At 42.5% G+C, this 24,320-nt stretch overlaps 1 protein-coding gene across 2 annotated transcripts in view; it reads left to right on the top strand.

Moving 5' to 3' along the window:
* Nucleotides 1-24,320, top strand: part of ZSWIM8 (zinc finger SWIM-type containing 8) — a 57,261-nt gene that overhangs the window by 27,299 nt on the left and 5,642 nt on the right. For both annotated transcript variants that reach the window (XM_029958581.1, XM_029958580.1), the window contains exons 5-22: nt 668-775; nt 3,550-3,631; nt 5,399-5,519; nt 5,874-6,075; nt 6,951-7,126; nt 9,484-10,492; nt 11,558-11,689; nt 12,524-12,703; nt 13,954-14,137; nt 14,700-14,798; nt 15,692-15,816; nt 17,079-17,310; nt 18,611-18,763; nt 19,826-20,048; nt 20,241-20,530; nt 21,270-21,493; nt 21,764-22,246; nt 22,829-22,997. In XM_029958581.1, the coding sequence (XP_029814441.1) occupies nt 668-775; nt 3,550-3,631; nt 5,399-5,519; nt 5,874-6,075; nt 6,951-7,126; nt 9,484-10,492; nt 11,558-11,689; nt 12,524-12,703; nt 13,954-14,137; nt 14,700-14,798; nt 15,692-15,816; nt 17,079-17,310; nt 18,611-18,763; nt 19,826-20,048; nt 20,241-20,530; nt 21,270-21,493; nt 21,764-22,246; nt 22,829-22,997 (4,192 nt within the window). The remainder of the gene's footprint in view (nt 1-667; nt 776-3,549; nt 3,632-5,398; nt 5,520-5,873; nt 6,076-6,950; nt 7,127-9,483; nt 10,493-11,557; nt 11,690-12,523; nt 12,704-13,953; nt 14,138-14,699; nt 14,799-15,691; nt 15,817-17,078; nt 17,311-18,610; nt 18,764-19,825; nt 20,049-20,240; nt 20,531-21,269; nt 21,494-21,763; nt 22,247-22,828; nt 22,998-24,320) is intronic.

Raw genomic sequence — 24,320 nt, 5'->3', positions numbered from 1 at the left:
TTCTTTACCTGAAAAATGATAGTGAAAGGATTTCCATGTTTGCATAAACTCCCTGCTGACATTAGCAATTTAAGAGCTGTGGTATATTGCTCTATGTAGACAAGACAATATCAGAAATATCAAACTACTCTTGCCTGTTTGCAGTTTAAATTTTAAGTAGGGCATTTTTGTTCTATAAAGTGAAAAAGAAAGAAACTAGTGATGGTGGTTTTTTTTAATCTAAGTTGTTTTTAGATATGGGAAGAGATCGATTTTAATACTGAATTAAAAAATGAGGTGGTTGTGATTCTGTGAAACAGTCTCCGACAGAGCTGGTTGGTTTGCCAGAAGCTTAAGGAATAATGTCCTATTTTAGAGGTTTGTTTGTGAAATCTCTGCCAGTATTTGTGCAATTGCTAGCAACAACAGATCTTAAGCACAGCTGTTAAAGCAGTTTCCTTGAAAAAAAACTCTTAAAAACAGCTTTTATGAAGCCAAAACAGCTTGTTTGCATCTTATCTGCAACACACCACTTAATTTCAGAGAGGAAAAAAAAAATTGGCTATCAAGACCAAGCATGATATGCATCAACATAGCTACTGTTCATGACACTTTATCCTTTTGGTGGACACAGCTTTGTTAAGTCTGCCCTGTTAATGGTGGTTTGTATCTCCTTTTCTTTCTTCAGGCATCTGCAGTATGCTTACGAGCACCTGTTTCTGAGTCTTTGTCTCGACTACAGAGAGACCAATTGCAAAAATTTGCTCAGTACCTAATCAGTGAACTTCCACAACAGGTAAGTGGAGACAACTGATGTGACTGAATTTTTGTTAAATTCAGTTATCTTTATTCTGGGTCAATTTATATGATGTCTTTTGTTGCAAGATAACCAGTCGTGCAATTCAATTTGAGCTGCTGGGAAGGCATTCAATTCTTGCTCTTTTCAGGTCTGCTGTTCTGTTATTTGACAATTGTCTGTTGCCAAGTAAAAGATTAGAAGTGTCTTAAAAGGACAGAGTGGTGGCTATTCATATCAGCATGAATATGTGCTGAGCTTGTGGAAGATCAAACACAATAAATAAATGCATGATTGTGGAAAACTTAGGTCAGCCCTAATCAGGTTGTTTCTTTTTTTGTGTATTTGATTAGCTAAATGGAGAAGACTGCCCAGGGAAGGTATTGTATATGTCTTAAATGGGCACTTTCTAATGCACCCAACTGGTGACCTTTCGACTTCCCCCAGTGTGGCTTCTTGGTGATTCGTAGGAATCATTTGGAAAGTAATGGACATGAACTCTTGTTTGTCAAAGGCAAAGTCTGCTGTCTTACTCCTTAAATATCTGTGTTGTTCAAGGTCAGGTCATTAATATCATCTGCCTAAAATGTTTGCACAAAATGCACAGGAATACCCAAGTGATTGTGAAATGTCTGCTTTAAAAATATAAGGGCCTGGCAGCTTTTTAATGCTAAGTTCAGCTAAAGGAGATTGAGAAAAACTGACCTGCATGGGTATCTGTCACATTTCAGTAGTGCATTCATAATGCACTCCTCCTAAGTAGGAGTTAGATTACTGTCAGCATGTGCCTAAAATTCATATTATGGTGCTGTGCTTGGGACACTAAGACATTCTATTTCTAAAATGTCCTCTAAATTTCCTACAGAAATACTAATCTTCTTATGAGAAGAAATAGAGGAATTGTATGATATGAAACTGAAATAAAAATACTGCTTTTTTGTTGCTGAGAGATGAGCACCAATGGCATGTGATTTTTGCTGCATTATGTAACAGGCAAAGCTTTTCTTCTCTGGGTAAAGACTCTGACCTTAATGTCACATAGTCTAGTGCTTAATGGAGGAGAGCTTTGAAAGGCTAGTAGTGGTGGTAGCTGTTTCCTGAATGGCATGTCAATAGTATGCTTTCAAATATTTTGTGTCTGCTCCTTTCTGCAAGATTTATTTTTCCTTTGGTCATGTGTACCAGCTGTGCACCAGGAACATCTGAATTAATTAATTTTTGCTATTTGCCACATCATCTGATGGATGCTGCCCAACAGAAAAGTTTGGGTTTTATTGGCAGATATGTCTTAACCCATGTGTAATTCCTTTGAAAAAGGCAAGGCACACCCCAAAACTCTTCCAACAGTCTTATTCCCTGTCTTCAAGATTTCTGGGTGGAGATAGATACTCTGATACCTTGGGACACCATATTTTGACTACATGATGTAGAATTAGAGTAGGCTGTACACATGATTCTATTTTATCTTTATTTCCAGTTTGTGGACATCGTACGGTAATATAATTACTTTCAAGTGTAGGGGGATAGTAGTCTGTAGAAATGCAGCTAGGTAAGATGGTTTTCAAAATCTCTGTAGAAACTGTTTAGTGTAGCTAATGACAGTGATTCTGAGCAGCTTACCTAGTTCTTTGCCCAAAAACTGTTTCCCCCTATGAAGCCAGAACTCCTATTCCTATTAAATATGAAAATCTTGGCAAAAATGCCTGAAGGAGAGTCACTGCAGGTCGCTGATACTTCAACCTTAAGGTGTGATATTGCCTAGACCTTTGACTTTTCTGCTTTGTGATGTCTTAAAATATGTAGTAGTGGAAAAGAGGTACAAGAATAGCTTAATGCTGAGTGTGTTTCTTCAGGTGATTAAAATGTAAAATATCCTTCTGAAGCATTTTATCTTCCATTTGTTTGAGATGGATCTGTATTATTTGCAAATATAGGTCACTTGCTTTACCTCAGCTGATGTGTGGAGAAAGGCGAGGGTTGTCAGATATTCTGTTCCAAGTCGTTTAAATCCAAACTATATGGATTAAAAATTTACCTGTTGTAAGTGTACATGCTAAAGGCTAAATGGATCTACAGGTGCAGACAAGATCTAGTTTGGGAAAAAGCTCTTTCTATTGTGCATTTTTCTTTCAAGAATAGCATGTTAAGGGTATATCTACACAGGATTTTACAGTCAGGTGTGAACCTTCTCTGCTTATGCTCTGAGCTGTCCAGAAGCTGTGATTAGTTTAATGCTGAAATTGCTTTAGCTTATTGTTGAGTCCCTTTGCTAACAGGATGGTAAATAGGCTGAAGTCTGCCCAAAAAGTTATGTGTGGATGTATTTTATAGTTTGCTCCCTTGCTTCCATTAGCTTGGGTTTTAGAGAAATGATTTAGGAACAAGAAATAAAGAACTTTCTAAGTGCAGGAAAGCGGTGACCTTGACAACAGTGACTTCCCTACCTACTTCTCAAAATTAGCTACAGTATCATTCTTTGTGGGCTCTTATTCCTCAAGAAATGAGAAAGGCACTAGTAATCTGTGATGCTTTTGTTTACTTAAGAGTGTGACTGCAGAAAGTGAGCCGCGCATAGGTCTTGGCTTTGAGAAAGGAGAGGTGTGACAGCTGGTTGCCATCGTGTGATCTTTAGCACCCTCTGTCGTCCTTTCTGAAAACGTAGCACCGTGTGTTCGATACTTCTGAAATTACCTGAGTGATCAGTAATGATCTTTAGCTGGGTGTATCAGGATAAGAAATACTGTGTATATTGAAAGTCTACTTCGTGTTTTCAGATTCTTCCAACAGCTCAGCGCTTGCTGGATGAGCTGCTATCTTCTCAGTCTACTGCCATCAACACAGTGTGTGGAGCCCCAGGTAACTAATGTGTCTTATTTCAGTAATCTGTGTTACAGATTACTGTGGATGTATTTGCACTGCTTCAGGTTTCTGAACTGATCTGTTACCTTGTAGCTTGAATTGCAGGTGAAGATTAGGAAAAGGGATGAGTACAGGCAATTGCTGGTGTAATGGATGCCTCAGAATGTTGACAGAGGAAGGGAGCATCAGGCAATGCACCTTTCTAACAAAGTGTTTTTCTTTATAATTCGGTGTTAATTATAGACTCCTGGAAATGTTGATTAGAGGGGACCTCTCCAAATTCCTACTTGAAACAGGACTGTTTGCAACACTAGATTGGGTTAGCTGTGACTTGGGCTAGTTTAGCTAAGTCTTGGTTACCAGAGATATTGGAGTATTCCTGTTTTAGTGCTGCATTACTCTTTTGGTCAAGAATTTTTTCCTAGTGTCCTGTATGAATACCCTTTTTTTATCCTCTTCTAATACAAAGAAGAGTTTGTCTGCATTATGTTTTTGATTAATGATCACTCTGACCCTCTCTATTTTAGATGAAATTAACCCATCTTCCTCAGTCTGATCTCATAGGTCATGTGCTCTGTGCCCCCAACTATCTTGATACCCCTTTCACTAGATCACAGAATCAGTTAAGTTGGAAAAGACTCAGATCATCAAGTCCAACCTCTAACGAAACATCACCTTGTCAACTAGGCCATGGCACTAAGTGCCATGTGCAGTCTTTTCTTAAACACCTTCAGGGGCAGTGACTCCATCTTCCTGGGCAGCCCATTCCAATGGTTAATCACTCTTTCTGTGAAGAAATTCCTCCTAATGTCCAACCTAAACCTCACCTGGTGCAGCTTGTGGCTGTGTCCTCTGTCCTGTCGCTGGTTGCCTGGGAGAAGAGGCCAACCCCCACCTGGCTACAACCTCCTTTCAGGTAGTTGTAGAGAGTGATAGGATCTCCCCTGAGCCTCCTCTTCTCCAGGCTAAACAACCCCAGCTCCCTCAGTTGCTCCTCATTGGACTTACCCTATACACCATTCCCCAGATCTGTTGCCCATCTATGGACTCACTCCAGCACCACAATGTCTTTCCTGAACTGAGGGGCCCAGAACTGGACACAGTACTCAAGGTACAGCCTCACCAGTGCCAAGTACAGGGGGACAATCACTTCCCTACACTGTCTGGTTTCTCAGCATCATTTCTGGACTGGGAGACCCAAAAATGGATACAATATCCCAGATATAACTTGACCAGTGCCAGGTAGAGGGGATGAACTAAGTTCCTTAAGTCTGCTAACTGTGCTTTTTTTAATATAGCCCAGTTTGCAGATCTTTTTTTCTGTTTTGTGTTTTCAGTTAAAGTTTGCCATTGATTTTTGTTGAGGTTGGCATCTGCCATAATCACCAAACCCTATCAGCTACTCAACCATTTGGTTTTCCATCTGTACTGGTGCATGGGGTTTTCTGTCCCAGATACAGAAATGTACACTTTTCTCAATGAACTTGGTGAGGGTTCTGTTGGCACAGTCCATGAATTTCTCCTGATCTCACAGGTTGTAGTGCTGCCTTTCAGCATGCCAGACATATCTCCTAATTTAGCGTTGTCAGCGCTGAAGGTAACGTTATGGTAGCATTTTAAGGTAATTCTGAGTTGGGTGTTCAGCAACAGGTGAAATAAACTGAGTAGCACTGCCTGTGTACTCCCTGTAAACTCTGTAGTTGAACATACAGAGTAAAATATATTCAAGGCCTGCAAACTGTACCTGTGTTTTTCTTTCGTAAGATCCCACTGCTGGACCCTCTGCATCAGATCAAAGCACCTGGTACTTAGATGAATCTACTCTGAGTGACAACATAAAGAAAACCCTTCATAAATTCTGTGGACCCTCTCCTGTCGTTTTCAGGTAAACTGTTTCCCATTAAAGGTAAAATGTGATATTCATGTAATCTGTAAGCTCCATTCACCATATAGCCTGTAGGCTTATGTGATGACTTGGGCTGAAGGATCCTCAGTTTCACAGTCACTCTTCTGAACTTCATAGCCTGTCTAGTGTTATTTCAGTAGAACAGACTGTATTTGCACAGTATTTTGCTTGTGTGGTGTTCTTAGGCTCATTATGCATTCAGTCTTTTAGGTTATGCATATCTGTCCCATTGGAGGGGCAAATGTATTTCTGCATGTAGATTTTACTCAGGATTTTATATGACTGTGCTTGATTTAATTTTTTCTCATCCTTGTTCTTCTGTTTTACCTGCAGTGATGTGAATTCAATGTATCTGTCTTCCACGGAGCCACCAGCTGCTGCTGAGTGGGCCTGTCTCCTGCGTCCCCTGCGAGGAAGAGAACCTGAAGGAATCTGGAACTTGCTTTCCATTGTGCGGGAGATGTTTAAGAGACGGGATAGCAATGCAGCTCCTTTGCTGGAGATTCTGACTGACCAGTGTCTCAACTATGAGCAGGTATTCAAACCTCTTTGCTGTGGAGCAGGGGGAAATTCTGGGGAACCAGGGCAGAGCCAGTGACTGGTGTGCTATGCATCTATACAATCGAATGCAATTCTTTTAATAGTCTGTATGCATTATGGGCATGTGTTTCTCCACGCTAAAATGATGACACAGTTTGCTCTTGCTCTGATTTAATTATGTCCTGATAACACTGTATTCCCCAAATGCCTCAGTCCTTCTGGCATGAATATGTAGAGTCTGATTTCTTTTGTTCAGCATATTTGATTCGATTTTTGCCCAATGAAGGTGATTTATTTTAATGTTGTGGGTTGTTTTTTTAAACGAAGGATGTCACATATGAGCTGTCACTTTGATAAAATCTGAACATATATGTTGTGTGATAGAATCTCTGATTCTTTTGTCATCTTTGTGGAAGATACCTTTCAGTGCATTTAAGTAGTAAATCTTTTTATATTTTTTAAAATAATATTAGGAAAAAGGTTTCCTTTGACAGTTCAGGACACTGATCTCAGTCTGTAATATAAATTGCTGTGTAAGTTTCCTTGTTGCTCCATCACATACCTCAACTTTGATCAGGAAAAAGGGAATGCTTTATTTATCACGTTTGTTCCCTTTTTCCCTCCAAGTGTGAAGGCCTCTAAGTGAACCTCCTGTGAGTGTTTTGTTCTTTGAGCATGTGCCTTCTAACCAGGGAAGTTTTGAGGCCCTTAGTTCTCACAAACCAATACTAATGATTGTAGTTATTTTGGAGTCAAAAGAAAACATGGTACTAACCACAGATCCCATTTCCTTGTGATTATGAGGTTAAGTGAGAACAGAGGGTGAGATGTTGGCCACAACACAGCTGTACTGAGGTGTTTCTCCTGCAGATAACCGGCTGGTGGTACAGTGTGCGAACGTCTGCGTCACACAGCAGCGCCAGTGGGCACACAGGACGCAGCAATGGCCAGTCAGAAGTGGCTGCTCATGCTTGTGCAAGTATGTGTGATGAGATGGTGGTTCTTTGGAGGCTGGCTGTCCTCGACCCAACTATTAGTCCACAGAGGTGAGCCCCAGAATCAGATTTGGTCTCTTTTTAATTTCTGTGATACTCAAGCACACTCAAGAGTTTCATCCTGTAGATTTCTTGTGTTTGTATCATTACCTCATTACCTGTTCAACCATTAGTCCTTCTGGACTATGTGCTATGTAAGGTTCAGAGCACTGTAATTACTTTAATTGCTATTGCTGCTTAGTTTTAGCAAGATCAAGTAGTTTGAATGATTTGTTTTCCGAGACTCCTCTTTTACGTATGGGTGCAATTCTACATTGTCATGTCCCAGTGGAGAACATTTGTTTGAGTGATAGCACCAGCTACCAATTAATTTTAATGACTTCTATATTTAACCATTCAGCAGCTTAATGGATTTCTGTTTAGCCCAGTCATTCACTGTTGTGTGTTTCAAGATGAAAACTCTGAGGGAGTTTATTCTCTGCAGTGCATTGGTAAACAGTGTCACCAGTGTATGATTTTCAGTGTTTCCAATTGTCTGAGAAAAAATTGTGTGGCTTCTGCAGATTTCTAAACCATATTGTGCCTTGGTGAATCACTGCCATCTTTATTTAGCACCAGTTGAATAGCAGGAGAGGAATTGAGAGCTCATATTGAGATACTGTGGTTGACATTGCAATAATTTGTTTTGTGCATCTTGTCTACAAAGTGTGGTGTGTAAAATATATTTGATTAGTTTAATATGCTATAAATTTTCAGGAAAAGTTTCTCAGAACAAATGAAAACAGGATGGTATTTTCAATACAATTACACATTAACAGGATTTGCTTTCTGTGAATTGTTGTGTAACATTAATAAAATGCCCTACCTATGTAAGGTACATCAAGGACACTAAAATGGATGCAGTTTCTGTCGTGTACACTTTACAATATGAAGTAGCTAAATATAGGAGTTGAAGACAAATCAAAAACTGTAGGAAACGGGGAATGAGACTTAAAATAAACTCAAACATCAATCAAATCACATAGAAAAAACATAAAAGATTTTGGCCATTAATAAAGTATGAAGCTGTGCTATGTATATTCTAATTTGTGTTATTTGACACAGTTCAAATTTGCTCTGATCTCCTACTTGAGCTAATGAATAATTGAAATGCTCTGGCTTGATTACCTATTCTCTCGGTTTTTGAATAGTCTCCAAGAAGAACCCTCTTCTACTTTTCCTTCCTATACTTTGCAGTGAATCATAAGGAGACTTTGCAGGCTCTCATCCTTATGTTACCTTTCCCGAGTAGTTCCCACTCCTTCTTTTTCCTTCTGAAAATCTTCTCATTGATTAAGCCCTACTGGTCTGGTCCCTTGTTAATTAATTTCTCGAGTGGACAAATATAACTAGTCCATTTTGTTTAGTCCCTTTTGTCCTAATACCCTTTGCACCTAAATTGGGGCACCCCATTTTTTAAATTTTTTATTTTGTTCTTTGATTGAAGTGTTGGAATTGTACCTCAGATGTCTGAAATCTGTGGCAGAAACAAACTGGCGGTTGATTGAGACACCTGGTGAAATTTCTAGAAGTGTCTTTTCCTCTCTTTGGATTAGATCATCAATCCATTTAGACTATTTTGCTCATGTGCCTAGGCCCTATGTGAGGTTTAGAGCTGGGAAATGCAGAACTGTTTTGTTCTTCCCTTAGCAATATGGGGCATGGGACTAACTGCTATGTAATTTAAGGCTATATAGACCTACCAACTTGATTCTTCCTCAAAGTTATTTGAACATCAATTATTGTTGTCTTACTTGTTCTGTGCCTATGTTTTACAACAGTTTATTCTCCTGAGGACAGCCTGCTGCTGTCTAAATTAAATTGTTGGGCTCTGTATGGGCACATCAGGGTAAAGAGGTAGGTAAGTGTCTGGGAGGCAGATTAGGGGGTCCTATCTGTCAGCATGCTTTCCTGCATACGCTGTGTAAGTTCTACTTGTGAATGTCTTGACTAGAATTATTCACAGTGTAGTTTCACAGCTGCTGCAAACTGTTTCATGGGTGTTTCCAAGAACAATTCCCCATGGTACTCACTGGTCTCAGGCTGCTGAGGCTCACATCTCTAACACCTTATTTAGGGCAGATAAGCAAACAGGGCAGACAGTATTTAATTTTAAACCTTGCAGTTTGTATTGTACTTTCATGTTGGTAGTGTTCACATTTTGTTTCCGTATTATGGACCTGTCTAGGACTTGGTTGTTAATATACCTGTTTGCTTTTTTCAGCCTGTCTTCTTACTACTGCTGCCTGTACTTAATTCAGCAGAAGATGTTTCTGGCCAAAGGAAGGAGGTGTTCTGTGTGTTAAGTAGTAATTTGTTGCAGGTCCTTTTTGTGTCTGCTTCCTAACCTATCCTCTTACTTCTCTTAGGCGCAGGGACCTTTGCTCACAGCTCAGACAGTGGCAGCTGAAAGTCATAGATAATGTTAAGAGGGGTCAGCACAAGAAATCACTGGAGAAGCTCTTCCAAGGTTTCAAGCCAGCTGTGGAAGCCTGTTACTTCAACTGGGAGGAAGCTTATCCCATTCCTGGGATTACATATAGCAGCACTGACAAGAAGAACTCATTCTGTTGGGTAAAGGCCATCCAGCACAGGAGCTGCCGGTTGCAGTGTTCAGAAACTGCCTGTGAGGCTGGTAGAACCCATGGGCAGGAACCCGGGGGACCATGTCTGCAGCCTGGGGACAGGCTGCGGCCCTCTCCCCAGGAGCCAGCAGTTCGTCCAAAGGAACTTACTGGAAAGCGGAAAGTTGTCTCTGAAACACCACAGAGGGTTCTGAGACGACTCTCAGCAGAAGGGGATAAAACTGTGTATAAGACTGCAGTGGGCAAAGCAAAGTTGCCAGTGAGCAAAGGTTTGACCAGTAAACATAGTGGGAAACGCCGCATGAGCAGTGAAGACAGTTCTCTGGAGCCAGACTTGGCAGAGATGAGCCTGGATGACAGCAGCTTGGCGCTCGGGGCGGAAGCCAGCAACACCTTTAGTTTCACAGAAAGCCCACTGAGCAGGAGCTACAGGGATGCCTTTGAGGAGGATGGTGGGGTGTACTTCTCTGAGGGACCTGAGCCCACTGTCAGGAGCAGTTCCATGGCCAAGAAATCGCCCAAGGATCCTGTGGGGGAGATGGGCAGTGGTGATGATGACCTGCCTTCTGCAGATGAGAACACTGGTGGTGTGAGCCTGAAGCCAGAAGAAGTGGGAGAGAATGGTGCAGTGGGGGGAGGGGATGATGGAGAAGAGGAAGATGATTACCAGGTGTACTATCTGAATCCACAAGAGGTAGCCAAGGAAGATGATGACAAAGCTGAAGGGGGAAATGAAGAGGAACAGGATATATTTGCTGGTATAAAGCCTCTGGAGCAAGAGAACCGGATGGAGGTGAGCTGAATCTAGTTCAAAACACTGTTTTGTGGTTTTCTGTATTATATAAATCATGATCTCACCACCCTCTTAGCAGTCACACTTAACCCACCATGTTGTTAAAGTGCTTAATTATAATGTCCTCATAACCCATTGTGTCATAAAGTATCTACATTCTTAAGGCAGTGGTAGCATATATCTGTTTCCCACAAGCTTGACTCCCTGTTTCTGTGCTAACTGCAATTGTGTCTCAGTTTTAGCTAGTCCCATCTCACACTCCAGGATTTACAGACATAGACAAAACTGTGTGTGCTTTTTATGTAATGTGCTTTTTTATGTTCTTGGAAACAGCAAAATTGAGCTGGAATTAAAAATGAGTAAGACTGAGACATGCTTAGCAAGAAAAATTTAAAGCCCACCATGTAAGCAGAAATTCTCTGAAAAGGAGAGGCAGTCTAAATAGACTGTGTCAAATTCCTATAATCACAAAATATGTTTAGAGCTTGCACCTGTATGAGCAAACAACTGAATGGAAATGGCATGAAGTTGTGTCAGGGCAGGTTTAGATACTAGGATTCTTCACCCATTAGATTCTTCACCCAGATGGTGGTCAGGCACTGGAGTAGATTCCCCAGGGAAGTGACAGAGTTCCCCAAGTCTGACAGAGTTAAGCAGCATTTGGACAACGCTCTCGGGCACATTGTGTGATTCTGGGGGTCTCCTGCATAGGGCCAGGAGTTGGACTTTGGTGATCCTGCTGGGTCCCTTCAAAGTCAGAATATTCTATGATTCTATGAAATATTTATAGTCAGTCAGTTTGGGTTTTAGGGTTTTTTTGAGTTATTCTCTGATCTCTTATAGCACGTGGAGAGAGGATGAGACTTAATCACGGAAGAAAGGGTGGTTTAGGGAAGTGCTTCAAGGAGTGGTGGGGAAGGTGCAGGCAAGGAGGGCTCTGAGAACACCTGCTGCTGACGTTAATCAGGAATTGTGTTTGCAGTCTTTGTGACAAGTGGATTTGAGCAGGCTAACTGCAGGCCGGGGCAGTGTGGTTTGCATGTGACCATCTGTTCTTTCTTGCAGATCCTGTTTGCCTGTGCAGAGGCCCTGTATGCACATGGATACAGTAATGAAGCTTGCCGCTTAACTGTAGAGCTTGCCAGGGACCTACTGGCCAACCCTCCAGATCTCAAAGTGGAGCAGCCACCAACTAAGGTAGAGAGAGAGCTTGTCTAGTTTTGGAGCTAGAGAAAGTTAGAAGGAATATGTGGGGTGGATACAACAGCATTCCCAGGCATTCCTCATTTGCTGTGATTTTGGGCCCTTCACTGATGCTTCCTCGGGATTGAACTCTAGATGTCATTACTGTGCCTTATTGCTCTCTGTGTGTTTGTGAATTAAAGGGAGAAAGAAAATAAGAGGCCTTTCAGCAGGGACTTGAAGTCTTCAGAAACTTGAGATTAGTTAAAAGCTGCTTCGCTTTTCCTTATGCTTCAGAGACAAGCTTAGTTTGTCTGTTAAAAGCTGCAGCTCTTTTAGGAATCTATTTTAAATCAATTGAACAAAACACTGTATTTAACATCAGCTTCAATTGATATTTTGTTTAAGAGATATGTGCTACCGTGTGCTATGAGGTCATACAGCAGCCATAAAAAGTTATGTTAGTACTTTTGCTGTTTCAGGATAAGAGGGTTGGAGAGGAAAGAAATAAGCATAAATTTCTGGAAACTCACTTGTAGTGACACTAAGCAGTGTTTGTTGTATGGAAGGGCTCCCTTGGAAGGGACAGGCATGCACAGCATCAGTACAATAGTGGACGTGTCTTATCACGGGCCAGCTCTTCCGCTGTGTTGTGCTGGAGTGATATAGGGAAAGTAATTACGTTCAACAATGACCACTGGAATTTGAGATTCCTCCTCAAAGGGAATAAAATTTAAATGTATTTTATTCTTTCTTCTCTCTGTTAGTTATTGCAAATAACAGGGGGACAAGCATAGAGCATTTAGAATGTTTAGGAAAGTGTCCTGTGAAAAATTCTTCCTCAAACAGGGCAAAAAGAACAAGGTATCAACCAGCAAGCAGACATGGATGGCAACAAACACCTTGTCTAAAGCTGCTTTCTTGCTGACTGTGTTGAGTGAGCGTCTGGAGTACCACAACCTGGCCTTCCAAATAGGAATGTTTGCTCTGGAGCTGCAGAGACCACCTGCTTCTACAAAGGCTCTGGAGGTATGAAATATCTCAGAAAGGCAGTATCCATAAACAGCATTGTTCTGCTGAAATGCGTTTGCTCACATGGTTCACATTTCTCCTAAAGCTTGGTTATGCTTTTATATGTTTCCTTAAAATTGATTGCAGTGGGACTAAATGAATTGGTTGCACATCCCATTAGCACATGTTGATCTGCCAGAAAAATGATTGGAAACATCACTTCATCTGTTGTTACCTTCATCGATAGGAAGCTTAGACCTTTGATTTCACGTGAAGCTATAGGCCTGAAAATATTTAAATGAGTACAAAATCTTTTATGAATATATTATTCTGATTAGAACAGCTTACTTCTTATCTTAAATATGTTCCCAGTTTGCTTCACTTATCTGGGGAAATGAAAGCCATCTCTGAATACCCATATTTGTGTTAGTGACATGGTTTGAAACTTATTCCCTAGGGTGAATTGGTGTGATTGTTACATGTTTGAAAATTGTTGCTCTTGCTGATATCTCATGCAAGTGAGGATATGCACTGTGGAAGCATATTATTTTGGACACTCCTTGATGGCTATTAAGATTCCTGTTTAGAAAAATGAAGTGTCCAGTTAAGACCTTAGTGTGATTTACTAAGTCTGTGTGATTAACAGCCACCTTGCTTTTCACTGTAACGTTGTTCAGTCCCTCAAGGTGTGTATTGTTGCTAGATATCCACCAGCTACACTTGTTGCACTAATTATCTGTACTTCTTAAGGTCTGATCAGAAAATTGTGAGGTTGACAGTCACTTGCTACCTAAAAGGAAACAATGACTTTCACATGCTAAGAATGGAGAGAATACAGGAACAAAGTAGTGAAATGTCTTCATCCTGATGGCATGTGTGCTGCCACCATGTGCCCCTGCTGCTGATCAGTCTCTGTTGTCTCCAATTGGTATATCACTTGACATAGCATCCTTTCTTCCACTGGCTTGTCCAGTCAGGCGCTTCTGCTGATATTCTTAGGAAAGCTGATACCTTTTTCCTGTATACAGCTGATTGATAATTAGAGCAAAACAGTTTGTGTATAAATATGAGGCAAGACTGTTATTAGCTTTGAAAACCTGTTTTCCCTGCGGAGAGAATGGTAAAAGTAGCTAGGCTGCTAAGAGTTGCTATAATTTAATAATCCAATAAAAACCATTGCTGTACTTTATGTATAGGGAGAAAGGGTCTACTGCCCACAGGGCCTATGCTGTTGACAGCTTCTTCTTTTTCCTTGTGGATACTACCAGGTGAAGCTGGCTTATCAGGAATCTGAGATTGCAGCCCTCTTGAAAAAGATTCCCTTGGGCACCAATGAGATGAACACTATTCGAGGAAGAGCTGAAGAACTGCGAGAAGGGACATTATGTGATTACCGTCCTGTCCTGCCTCTGATGTTGGCAAGCTTTATATTTGATGTCCTGTGCACTCCAGGTACTGACTGCCTTGGCCTCAGTGTGTCCAGGGCATATTCTGAGATGCTAGGTCTTGAGGAATTTTCAGAGAGAAAACTGTCTTTTGTATAAGAACAGCCTAATCGTTATGCTTTGCTTGTGCTTCCCTCCATGTTGCTTTAGAAGTACTTTATTCCCCAGTGGAACTGTTTCTGCTTCTGCTTACATTTGAAAACAACTGGACACTTACCACATTTCAGCACTCTGTGTGTATTTGTAAAATAGTTATAAATGACTGACTGTGCTGCTCTTATGCTGTTTGTAGTAAGAAGAAAGTAATACAAATCCTAGTATTTAAAAAAGAACACGGCAACCTGGGATTAGAAGACTGACTTGACAATATACCTGCCTGGTTTGGAGCCTTCTGAGGTTAGAGAGAAATGGAAAAAAAAAACCCATAAGGTTCTGTGATCTTGAAATTGATACAAGGCTAGGAATAGGACTAGAGGAAGGTCTGCAAATTCAGAAAGCTCTCAGAAATGTCTTTTGCTTTGAGGTCTTAGGTTTGGAAGCTGAATACTAATTCTGTTGTCTTCTTTCAGTGGTTTCTCCTACAGGCTCTAGACCCCCAAGCCGTAATTGGAATAATGAAATGCCTGGAGATGAAGAGCTTGGTTTTGAGGCAGCTGTTGCTGCTCTTGGTAAGAACCTTTTACAAGAAAACTCTATCTTCATCCATGTTCTTCATCCTGCACCATTTTGATGGTGAGAGTTAGTAGTTCGTTCCAGTTTGGTGCAGAAATAAAAGTGTTTGCACAGTTTGCCAGAACCAGATGCAGAAGGATTCTACATGCCAGGGCTGAGGTGTCTTTGCAAAGCTGTGAAAAATGGAAGGGGAATATGGGATGAGAACTGAATGTTAAAGTAGTAACATGAATTTTAGCTTTCTGCTTGCTCTTTTTTCATGGAATGTGTATTGTCTGGACTTTAATGAAGATGGACCATTTTAGAAAACAAAAGGCAAACATTTCAAGAGGTTAGTCTTAGTGAAAGACTAACTAAGCAGAAGTGCTTTCAAACATTATCATATAATTCAGGATCGCAGCACGGTAGTGTATTCTTGCTTCACTTATCAGCTTCAACAACAAAGCAGTGATTATATATATATGTTATGATGACACCACTGTATACCTGTTCTAAAGCAGTATGTAAAAAGGAATACAATGGATTAAACAAGACCTGTTCTCTGTTGCCTCATCTTGGAAAGGAGGAAAATGAGTTATTTATGGTGTGGGAATGCTGGCTTGTAGCATCTGCAGAAACCAGAAAGGTTGCTTCAAGATGGGGTTAAGGCTTGCCTGGACTCTTCCTGTGGCATATTAGTATCTGGTTGTTCTGACAGTTGTAGCAGACGGCAGCTCCTGTTTATTCATGACCTATTTCTGAAGTTAACAGAAAAATAGGGGGGGAAAAAGTGTTCTTTTGCCTGTAACAGTGAGGTGAATAAGTTAGTCTGAGGTATAGATAGTGCTCAGGATGTAGTGTAGTCCCATGGGCTCACTTGTCTCTTCATCCCCTCTTTTCTGGCCTGCAGGTATGAAAACAACTGTCAGCGAAGCGGAACATCCTCTGTTGTGTGAAGGCACGCGAAGGGAGAAAGGGGATCTGGCACTTGCCCTGATGATCACTTACAAGGATGATCAGTCTAAGCTGAAGAAAGTGAGTTTCCCTTTGAAAGGGGAGAGAGAGATGGAAAGCAGACTGTGTTTGGGTTTTAATGGATTTGATGGTTTAGCCAGTGAGCATAAGTTGCTGTGTCACGTACTGATGTTTTACAGGCTATACTGTGGTGTTTATATTCTTTCACTGATGCAAAATCTGACTGTGCAGTATGCATTGCCCTGGAGAGGTACTCTTTCCATAGGTTTCTTAAGGTCCAGTCAGGAGATGTGTTGTCACTGCTTTTATTGCTTTTGTTTACCTGCTAAAACAAGTCCTTTCCCAAGGGTTTTCAGTGTGCAGTCTGGGTGTGGTCTGGGGATTGCTTATGTTTTGCTGCAGGGATATTGGCTTGCAGAACAGTATGATCTAGCAAAGCCTCTGTTTCTTAACCTCTCACCTCTTTCATACATTATTTCAGTATACCTGTGTCTTAATTTCTCATCCAAAGGAGAGGGTAAAACTCTACTCTTCCACCCCAAAGGAGGAAAAAAATATTGAAAACTGCTGATGCTTCAGAAATGGTTTTATTAATCTTTTATGTTCACAAATTCTTCTACATAGCACGAAGTATGTTATTAGTGTCTTTCTGTCTCCTAAAGGAGAACACTTCTGCTATACTCTTCTCTGGGGAATAACAGGGACACTGTGATATCAATCATCTGCAACTAAATGCTCTGTCAGATTTGTGGTATTCATTTCATGTGGAAAATGAAGAGTAGAAATGGACAAACCTGTAAAATGTGGTCACACGTTGTTCCCCAACTACATAATAAATTAAGACAAGAAAATGTTACTGCAGGCTATAGAAGGCAATTTCTCTCCTGGCTTTGCCAGTTTATCTGTAGTGTATGACAGGATTTTCTGAATGGTAAGCACAGAATTTTTGTGATTTAAACAAGAGCATCTGATGACTGGCAGAACTAAATTTAGAGTGCTCCATTCTGTCCCTGATGTACCAGAATTACTTCGTTTTTGTGAGTTTTAGGTACTTTTCAAGTAAAACCAGTGGTTGTTTCAAGAGAAAATGGAAATATTACTGAGTACGAATGAATCTTTGCTTCCTCATGTAATGCAGATCCCATGGCTCTGAACTGTGCATTGCTGATCCTCGGTACAGGAAGATGATGCCTACCTTCTAGAGAATAAGTGTTTTTGTTCTTTCCCTCCAACAAATGGAATTTATTGTCCACCAGAAAGTTGATTTGGTACTTTTCCTCTTAGCCTTCTGCTGAGTGCCTTTGGTTTTTCCCTTGTTAAAGATTTTAGACAAACTCCTGGACAGAGAGAGTCAAACTCACAAACCACAGACGCTGAGTTCCTTCTACTCATCCAGCAAGCCTACAGTTGCAAATCAGAAATCTCCTTCCAAACATGCTGCCCAGTCCACTGCAGCTATCCAGCAGCTTCCAGGGACTTCTGTCACTCAGCAAGCTGCTGTAAGCACTGCAGTCCAGAGCAGTCCTGAGAACTTCGTGGAGAAGAGTGCACAGGGTAAGAAGTGCTTTGTAAGGGCTATGCTAAAACCTTTCTGTTGTAGCATAGTGAAGTAGTCAGAGTGATTATATTACTATCTGGCTCCTTGGTGGTTACTAGAATGTCACTCTACCATTATCTGTTTGGCTCTATCCATTTCTATACACATTCTTGTTGCAAAGAAATTCAAGCTAGTTTTCAGGTTGTCCTGTCTTGAGATAGTTGTATAACCAGTTAACATAAATCTACTGTGCCTCTGTCTTTTAGATTTGTATCACAGAAGTGCAGGATTTCAAAAAGTTACACACTGAGTCAGATGCCTTCATGCAAGATAGATAAGAAAGATTACTGAAAGTCATTAGAGATACATGTGTGCGGTTTAACCCCAGCCAGTTTGGTTTAACCAAGCACCATGAAGCTGTTTGCTTACTCACCCCTGGATAGGATGGAGGAGTGAACTGGAAGAATAAAAGTGAGAGAACTCATGGGTTGTATAGGCAAAGCAAAAACTGTGCACACAAGTAAAGCAAAACAAGGAATTAATTGATTGCTTCCCATGAGCAGACACGTGTTCAGTCATCCCCAGCAAAGCAAGGTTCCATCACTCTTAATGGTTACTTGGGAAGACAAATGTTATAACTCCAAATTCCCCCCTTTTTTCTTCTTCCTTCAGCTTTATATGCTGAGCATGGCATCATATAATATGGAATATCCCTTTGGTCAGTCAAGGTCAGTTGTCACAGCTGTGTCATCTCCCAACTTTTCTGCATCCCAGGCCCACTCACTGGTGGGGTGGTATGAGGAGCAGAAAAGGCCCAGACTTTGTGTAAGCTCAGCAATAACTAAAACATGCCTGAATTATCAACACTGCTTCCAGCACAAATTCAAAACACAGCTCAACACTAGCTGCTCTGAGGAGAATTAACTCTACTCTAACCAGAATCAGCACAATGTGGTTTGTTTCAAGCTGTGCTTCCACATTGGTGGCAGACATCACACACAGCAGCATTTGGTGGAATGTAAGTGCTCTATTAACTATTTCCAAAGAGATGGATACTAACTGAGGATGACTGCAATAATAATAAAATTTTCCATAGTTGCAGCATATTTTCCAAATCTTGAGTTAAATGTTCTGGCCTGGTGTCAGATGATGTGCTTAATACTGAAAGAAAACTGAAATAATCCTGCTCATAAATACCATTTATTTTATGAAAATCCCGCGTCTTTTGATATTTATGTCTTCTAAATGGCTATGACTGATTTTAGAGATACATAAACAAATTATAACATTTACCTTGTCACTGTCCTATTCATGCAGAAAGCTCTCAGAGGTCCCCTTGTGAGCCAGCTGCAGAGGCCACTGTTTTGAAACAAGAAGGAAAGGTCCCCAGTCGTCTGGCCCTTGGAAACCGAGGTGGCTACAATGGGAGATGCTGGGGTTCACCTGTCAGGCAAAAGAAGAAACACACAGGTAGGAATGGACTAGCTCACACAGCATCTGGTGCTCTGCTAGGCAGTCTGCTGGGGTTTACCCCTTGTTCTTTCATTCACACAAGAAAGCCGGAGAGGGACTTTTTACAAGGGCACGTAGTGTTATGACAAAGGGTAATGACTTCAAACTGAAAGAGGAGAGATTTAAATCAGATATTAGGAAGAAATTCTTCACTGTGAGGCTCTGGAACAGGTTGCCTGGAGAAGTAGTGAATGCCCCATCCCAGGAGTGTTCAAGACCAGGCTGGATGGGGCTTTGAGGGGGTCTAGTGGAAGGTGTCCCTGCCCATAGCAGGGAGATTTGCACTGGATGATGTTTGAGATCCCTTCCAAACCAAACCATTTTATGATTCTGTGATTCCACTTGTCAGCCTTTCCTGTACAACAGAAGCAGTTGACTGTCTCTGAGATGTTTGACATGGAAAAATAAGATTTGCTCCACAGATTTCCTACCCCCTTCTATATGGCAAGTTACTATGCCTTTCTCGCACCAGTTATGTTCTGCGGGATGGATTAGATACCTGGAGCTGATTGATTGCTGGACTCTGGGAGTGGAGTACTGTGCTCCTGAATCCAGAAACAAATTCAGAGAAGCTACTGCTTCTCTACACTTCTCTTGAAAAGGGTGTAAGTTAGGGGCTGAGGATGTGAAGATTGCACAGCATATACCAGAAGGGTTTTCTTCATACTCATACAATCTGTGGAACTTGACTTTGTATGTATATTTGCTTCTTGTTGTTACACTCTGCCACAAAGCTTGGCAGATGGAGTGAGGTGGTGTGATGGTGTGAGGGGGGAATTAAAGATATATTGTTCTTAGACTCTTCTGAATTTTAATCCAAGAAGTACAAAATCACACTGATATCTGTGGCCAAACTGATTTAATTTAATCTCTTAATTTGCTGTGAATGCCTGGCAGCCATAAATTGTGTAAAAACACAACTGATCTTAGTTGGTTCTGCAGGTGATGTGGTTAGGGGTTTGCCTACCTGCATTCCATTTACCAACCCTGGTGACATTTGTGCTGGTTCTGGTGTTGTAGGCATGGCTAGTATTGACAGCAGTGCTCCTGAAACCACCTCTGACAGTTCTCCAACGCTCAGTCGGCGTCCCCTGCGTGGAGGATGGGCAACAACATCCTGGGGCAGAGGACAGGACAGCGACAGCATCAGCAGTTCTTCAAGTGATTCGCTGGGATCCTCCTCTTCCAGTGGCAGTAGGAGAGCCAGTGGGGGAGCCCGTGCAAAGACTGTGGAAGTTGGCAGGTAATGAATAATAGCAATGCACAGAGGCAACCTCGAGGCCTGATCTCAGGGAGCTAGCATGTATGCATCAGGAAGTATTTTATTGGGAAAATTTGCTTTGTTTCCTCTGGACCCTAAAGACAGGAACTCTGCACTCCAGCTAGCAAACTTGGGATATTTGTTGTCTGAAAGATTCCTCTGTCTTTCTTCTAGGTATAAAGGGAGGCGTCTGGAGAGCCACGCTCCTCATGTCCCAAACCAACCCTCAGAGGCAGCTGCTCACTTCTATTTTGAATTGGCCAAGACAGTCCTTATCAAAGCAGGTGGAAACAGCAGTACCTCTATCTTCACCCACCCTTCCTCCAGCGGTGGGCACCAGGGACCACACCGCAACCTTCACCTCTGCGCCTTTGAGATCGGGCTGTATGCACTAGGGCTGCACAACTTCGTGTCTCCCAACTGGCTCTCTCGAACTTACTCCTCCCATGTCTCTTGGATCACAGGTTACAGCAAAACTTTACTGGGAAGCTTACTTTTGGGCAGGAAGGGGGGCAGGGAGACAAGCCCTGAAACAAGGGCAGGGAGACAAGTCCTGAAAATGGTGATGCTGATGTGCTGTAGCAGCCACGTAAGCAGCTCGCGCAGCTGGCAGTAGGAGCTGAGCCCCAGTGATTTACACAGTGGTGCTTGCTGTGGCCTGGAAGGTTCTTGTGACCTCTTGCTTTGTGTTTGTACTGCAAAACGCCCACTGCTCACACAGGGACTGGTCTTCACCTTCAGGGGTATGCTGAAGAGACAGAACATGCTCTTTGGCTGTGTTCAGTGTTTCACTTTCCTCCTCCTTCTGTTTGCACCCAAACGTACTACCTATCCATATGGCTTCTAGGAGCCTGAAAGACACACCCTTGAAAATTCATGTTTTCCTGACGTGATGGAAATAGACCGACAGTCCAGACTGGTTTGTGGGTACTAAAATCAGCTATAGCAAGTTCCTTTCACTATTTCAAATACATCTTAAGCTTAACTTTGACCGTATTCTCACTCACCGCTTGTTTATTGAGGGCTCTTGTCTGTCATGTGTTTTGGGAGGAAGCGCCTAAATTTGACTTGAAGCCTAAGGGAAGCAGCTGGGCTCTGTTGCTGCTCCTGAAGGAAGTGAGCAGTGCACCTGCTGTTGAGGGAAAGCTGACTGTAACTGTGCTGTGCATACAGTGGTGTGAGAGTCTTCTCTCTTCCTCTTAGGGCAGGCCATGGAGATTGGTAGTGCCGCCTTGAACATCTTGGTCGAGTGTTGGGATGGACATCTAACTCCCCCAGAAGTGGCATCATTGGCAGACAGAGCTTCACGGGCCAGAGACTCCAACATGGTGCGGGCGGCTGCTGAACTGGCGCTCAGCTGCCTGCCTCATGCCCATGCCCTGAACCCAAATGAGATCCAGAGGGCTCTGGTGCAGTGTAAGGAACAGGTGAGCATCATGTGGCAGCTGGCTAGTGCAGCTGATTTCTAGCATCAAGGATGTGCTGCTGTTACTTGTGGGGTTGGCTCCTTAATACTGCACAACCTTAATCCCAGTTCTTTGTGTTTCTTATGTTTCATGAATAACACTGGTTATTCTGCTGCATAGCATCTGTTTGGCCATTTTAGAGTGCCTGATACTTTTCTCCTATTGTAAGTTTTCCTTCTTGTGTTGCTGGTTTTACATTCTTAACTTCTGCTTTTGTTTCACTGCTCCCAGGACAACCTGATGCTGGAAAAGGCCTGCATGGCAGTAGAAGAGGCAGCCAAAGGAGGTGGTGTGTACCCAGAAGTCCTGTTTGAAGTAGCTCATCAGTGGTACTGGCTTTACGAACAGACTGTTGGCGGGACCCCAGCCCAGAGAGAAGGTGCCACTGGCTGCAGTGCCAGCGGAGCACGGGCCACGTCTGAAGCAGCACGTGGATTGACGGACAACCGGGTGACCTCGGAGCCGACCACTGTGACAGTGGCAGCTGCAGTAACTGCGGCAGCAACAGTCATGCCAGTGATCTCTGTGGGGTCGACCATGTACCAGCAGCACACAGTGGCAGGGCCGGCAATGGCACATACACACACGCAGGGTCTCCACCCTTACACCACCCTTCAGACTCACATCCCCTGTAATCCCCAGTATATTGGACACACTATCCAGCACGTGCCACGCCCAGCTGTCTTCCCGGTCCCTGGCTCAGCATACCCACAGGTGAGTTTTGACTGTGCCCTGTTCATTTACTGTGACCTTATTGGCTGCTTCAGAGGGAGTAAGTCAGACTGGGAAGAGCATGGGGCTCAGACCTGCCATGACTTGAGATCTAGCTTCTGCTCTCACTTGCCAATTGGTGGTACTTACTTTGGCCTCCCAGCTCAGATATGCAGCCTTCTGTGGCTGCATTTAAAGTCTCAAGAGAATATAAAATATAATACGTCAGTAGTTTTTAATTTCTATTGCTCTATAGTTTCTCAGAAGGCACTGGACAGAAAACTTGTTTTCTTGATAGCTTGCAGGTAAATGGAGACTACAGAGGGAAAACCAAATAAAGGTTATTTTAACCTTTGCCTATTTTTGAAGATCTTGGAGTGGTTTTCTGCAAACTGATTGCATTTTTAATGGGAGGAGGAGCAAGCGGATGTAATGCTCATATGGTGCAAGGTTCTTCCTGTGCTTCCTTTCCCTTGTCAGACTGGACTTTCCATGCTCTGGGGTTTGCATGGGGACACCGTGTTTTTAACAATTTCTAGACTTTTAGGCAAAGTAGACATGACTGTTACTTACCTTCTGTTTTAGGGTGTCCATCCAGCATTCATAGGAGCGCAGTACCCTTATTCTGTAACAACACCATCGCTGGCAGCTACAGCAGTGTCCTTCCCTGGCGTGCCCGTCCCATCCATGACGCAGATTGCCGTGCATCCCTATCACAGTGAGACCGGACTGTCGCTGTCTTCCAATGTAGCGAGTAAGTGTTACAGCTCTGGGCTGTGTGTAGCACAGGTTTATTAACTGTCTTGGGGCTGTACCCCAGTTAAGTCCTGTTCCTCACTGACTGCAGGTGGAACGAGGGCTATTGCTCTGAAGAGTTCTGACCAAATTCACCCTGTTCTAAAGATGTGCATGCTCAGGGGTACTGGGATTTATAAGGGGGCACGATTCAGCTGGCAGAGATTTCTTTCTGTTCAGCTAAATTTCCAGTATAAGACTGTTTTGGCCTTTAGTCTAAAGCATGTTTGGAGCCCTCCTGGCCTTTCTGACTTCTAAGAGCCTAATTCCCCCTCTTCTTTGGGCAAGGTGAGCACAGATGATCATGAGTAGGCTCTTGTGATTCCTTTGGGTCAGGTGGATAGAGTGCAGGAAGCAAGGAGCAGGCAGACTTCCGCTACAGAAGCACTAATAAATGTCTTTTCCTGCCTGACGGATTGGAGGCAACCAGTACCCAAAATGTGGAACTTGTGTAGAGAGGACAGATGTTTTGGCAGAGTCATGGCAATGGCAATGGGAATGATTGCTCTCGTGTTGTGTTAGGGCTTCAGTGGTGGTGAAGATCCATCAAGTAGTGTGTAGCACTGGAATAGCAGATGTTGACTGAATTGTGGACATGCTGTCATTGCCATGGGGTTTTCCACCAGTTGGTCATGGCTGACCCAGTCTTTATCCCCTCACTGGAGAGGCTGTAATGTTTGCCTATTTCTACAGTGTTTTGCAACTCACCAGGTGCTGGAAGACTAGTATGTGGAAAAACACTGAAGAGCTGTGTTGGCTTCCTTCATATTCAGAGTATCAGGGGAATCTTTTCAGTTATTTTATCTTGTATTTTGATGCCAAAAAACCACCACAAAAGCAAACAGAGTAGCCCTAAAGGCCTTAAGATCTAACAGCTGACAACCTTAGTTCTGAGCTGATTCTGTGACTCTTAATTGTGAGAAACCATTTCTGTACTCCTCCAAAGAGTTATGAACCTTTGAGAAAGTGGTAATTCATCCTAGAACACTTAAAATAAAAAAAGGAAAAAATAACCCCACCCTTTCCAGTTGCCATTGTTTATGGCTTGCATAAACTTCTGTTTTCAGTTCTTAGAATACTGTTTCACTGTTCCTGGAGTATGTAGTCATGTGGTGATACTTGAGCTCTGGCAATAGTTCATCTCATTCTTGTGGGTTACTCTCCCTGGCCAGGCTTCAAACGCAGCATAATTTTGCCCCACTTTGTGGGTTGCTTGGCACTGTGTGTCTCCTTAGTCGAGGAGGTCAGATGGATCTTTCCTGGGAGGCACATTGTTCTCAGG

The sequence above is a fragment of the Manacus vitellinus genome, unplaced genomic scaffold (genome assembly GCF_001715985.3).
Source record: "Manacus vitellinus isolate BGI_N305 unplaced genomic scaffold, ASM171598v3 scaffold_15_pilon, whole genome shotgun sequence".
NCBI lineage: Eukaryota > Metazoa > Chordata > Aves > Passeriformes > Pipridae > Manacus > Manacus vitellinus.
This window is presented reverse-complemented; position numbering and strand designations above follow the sequence as displayed.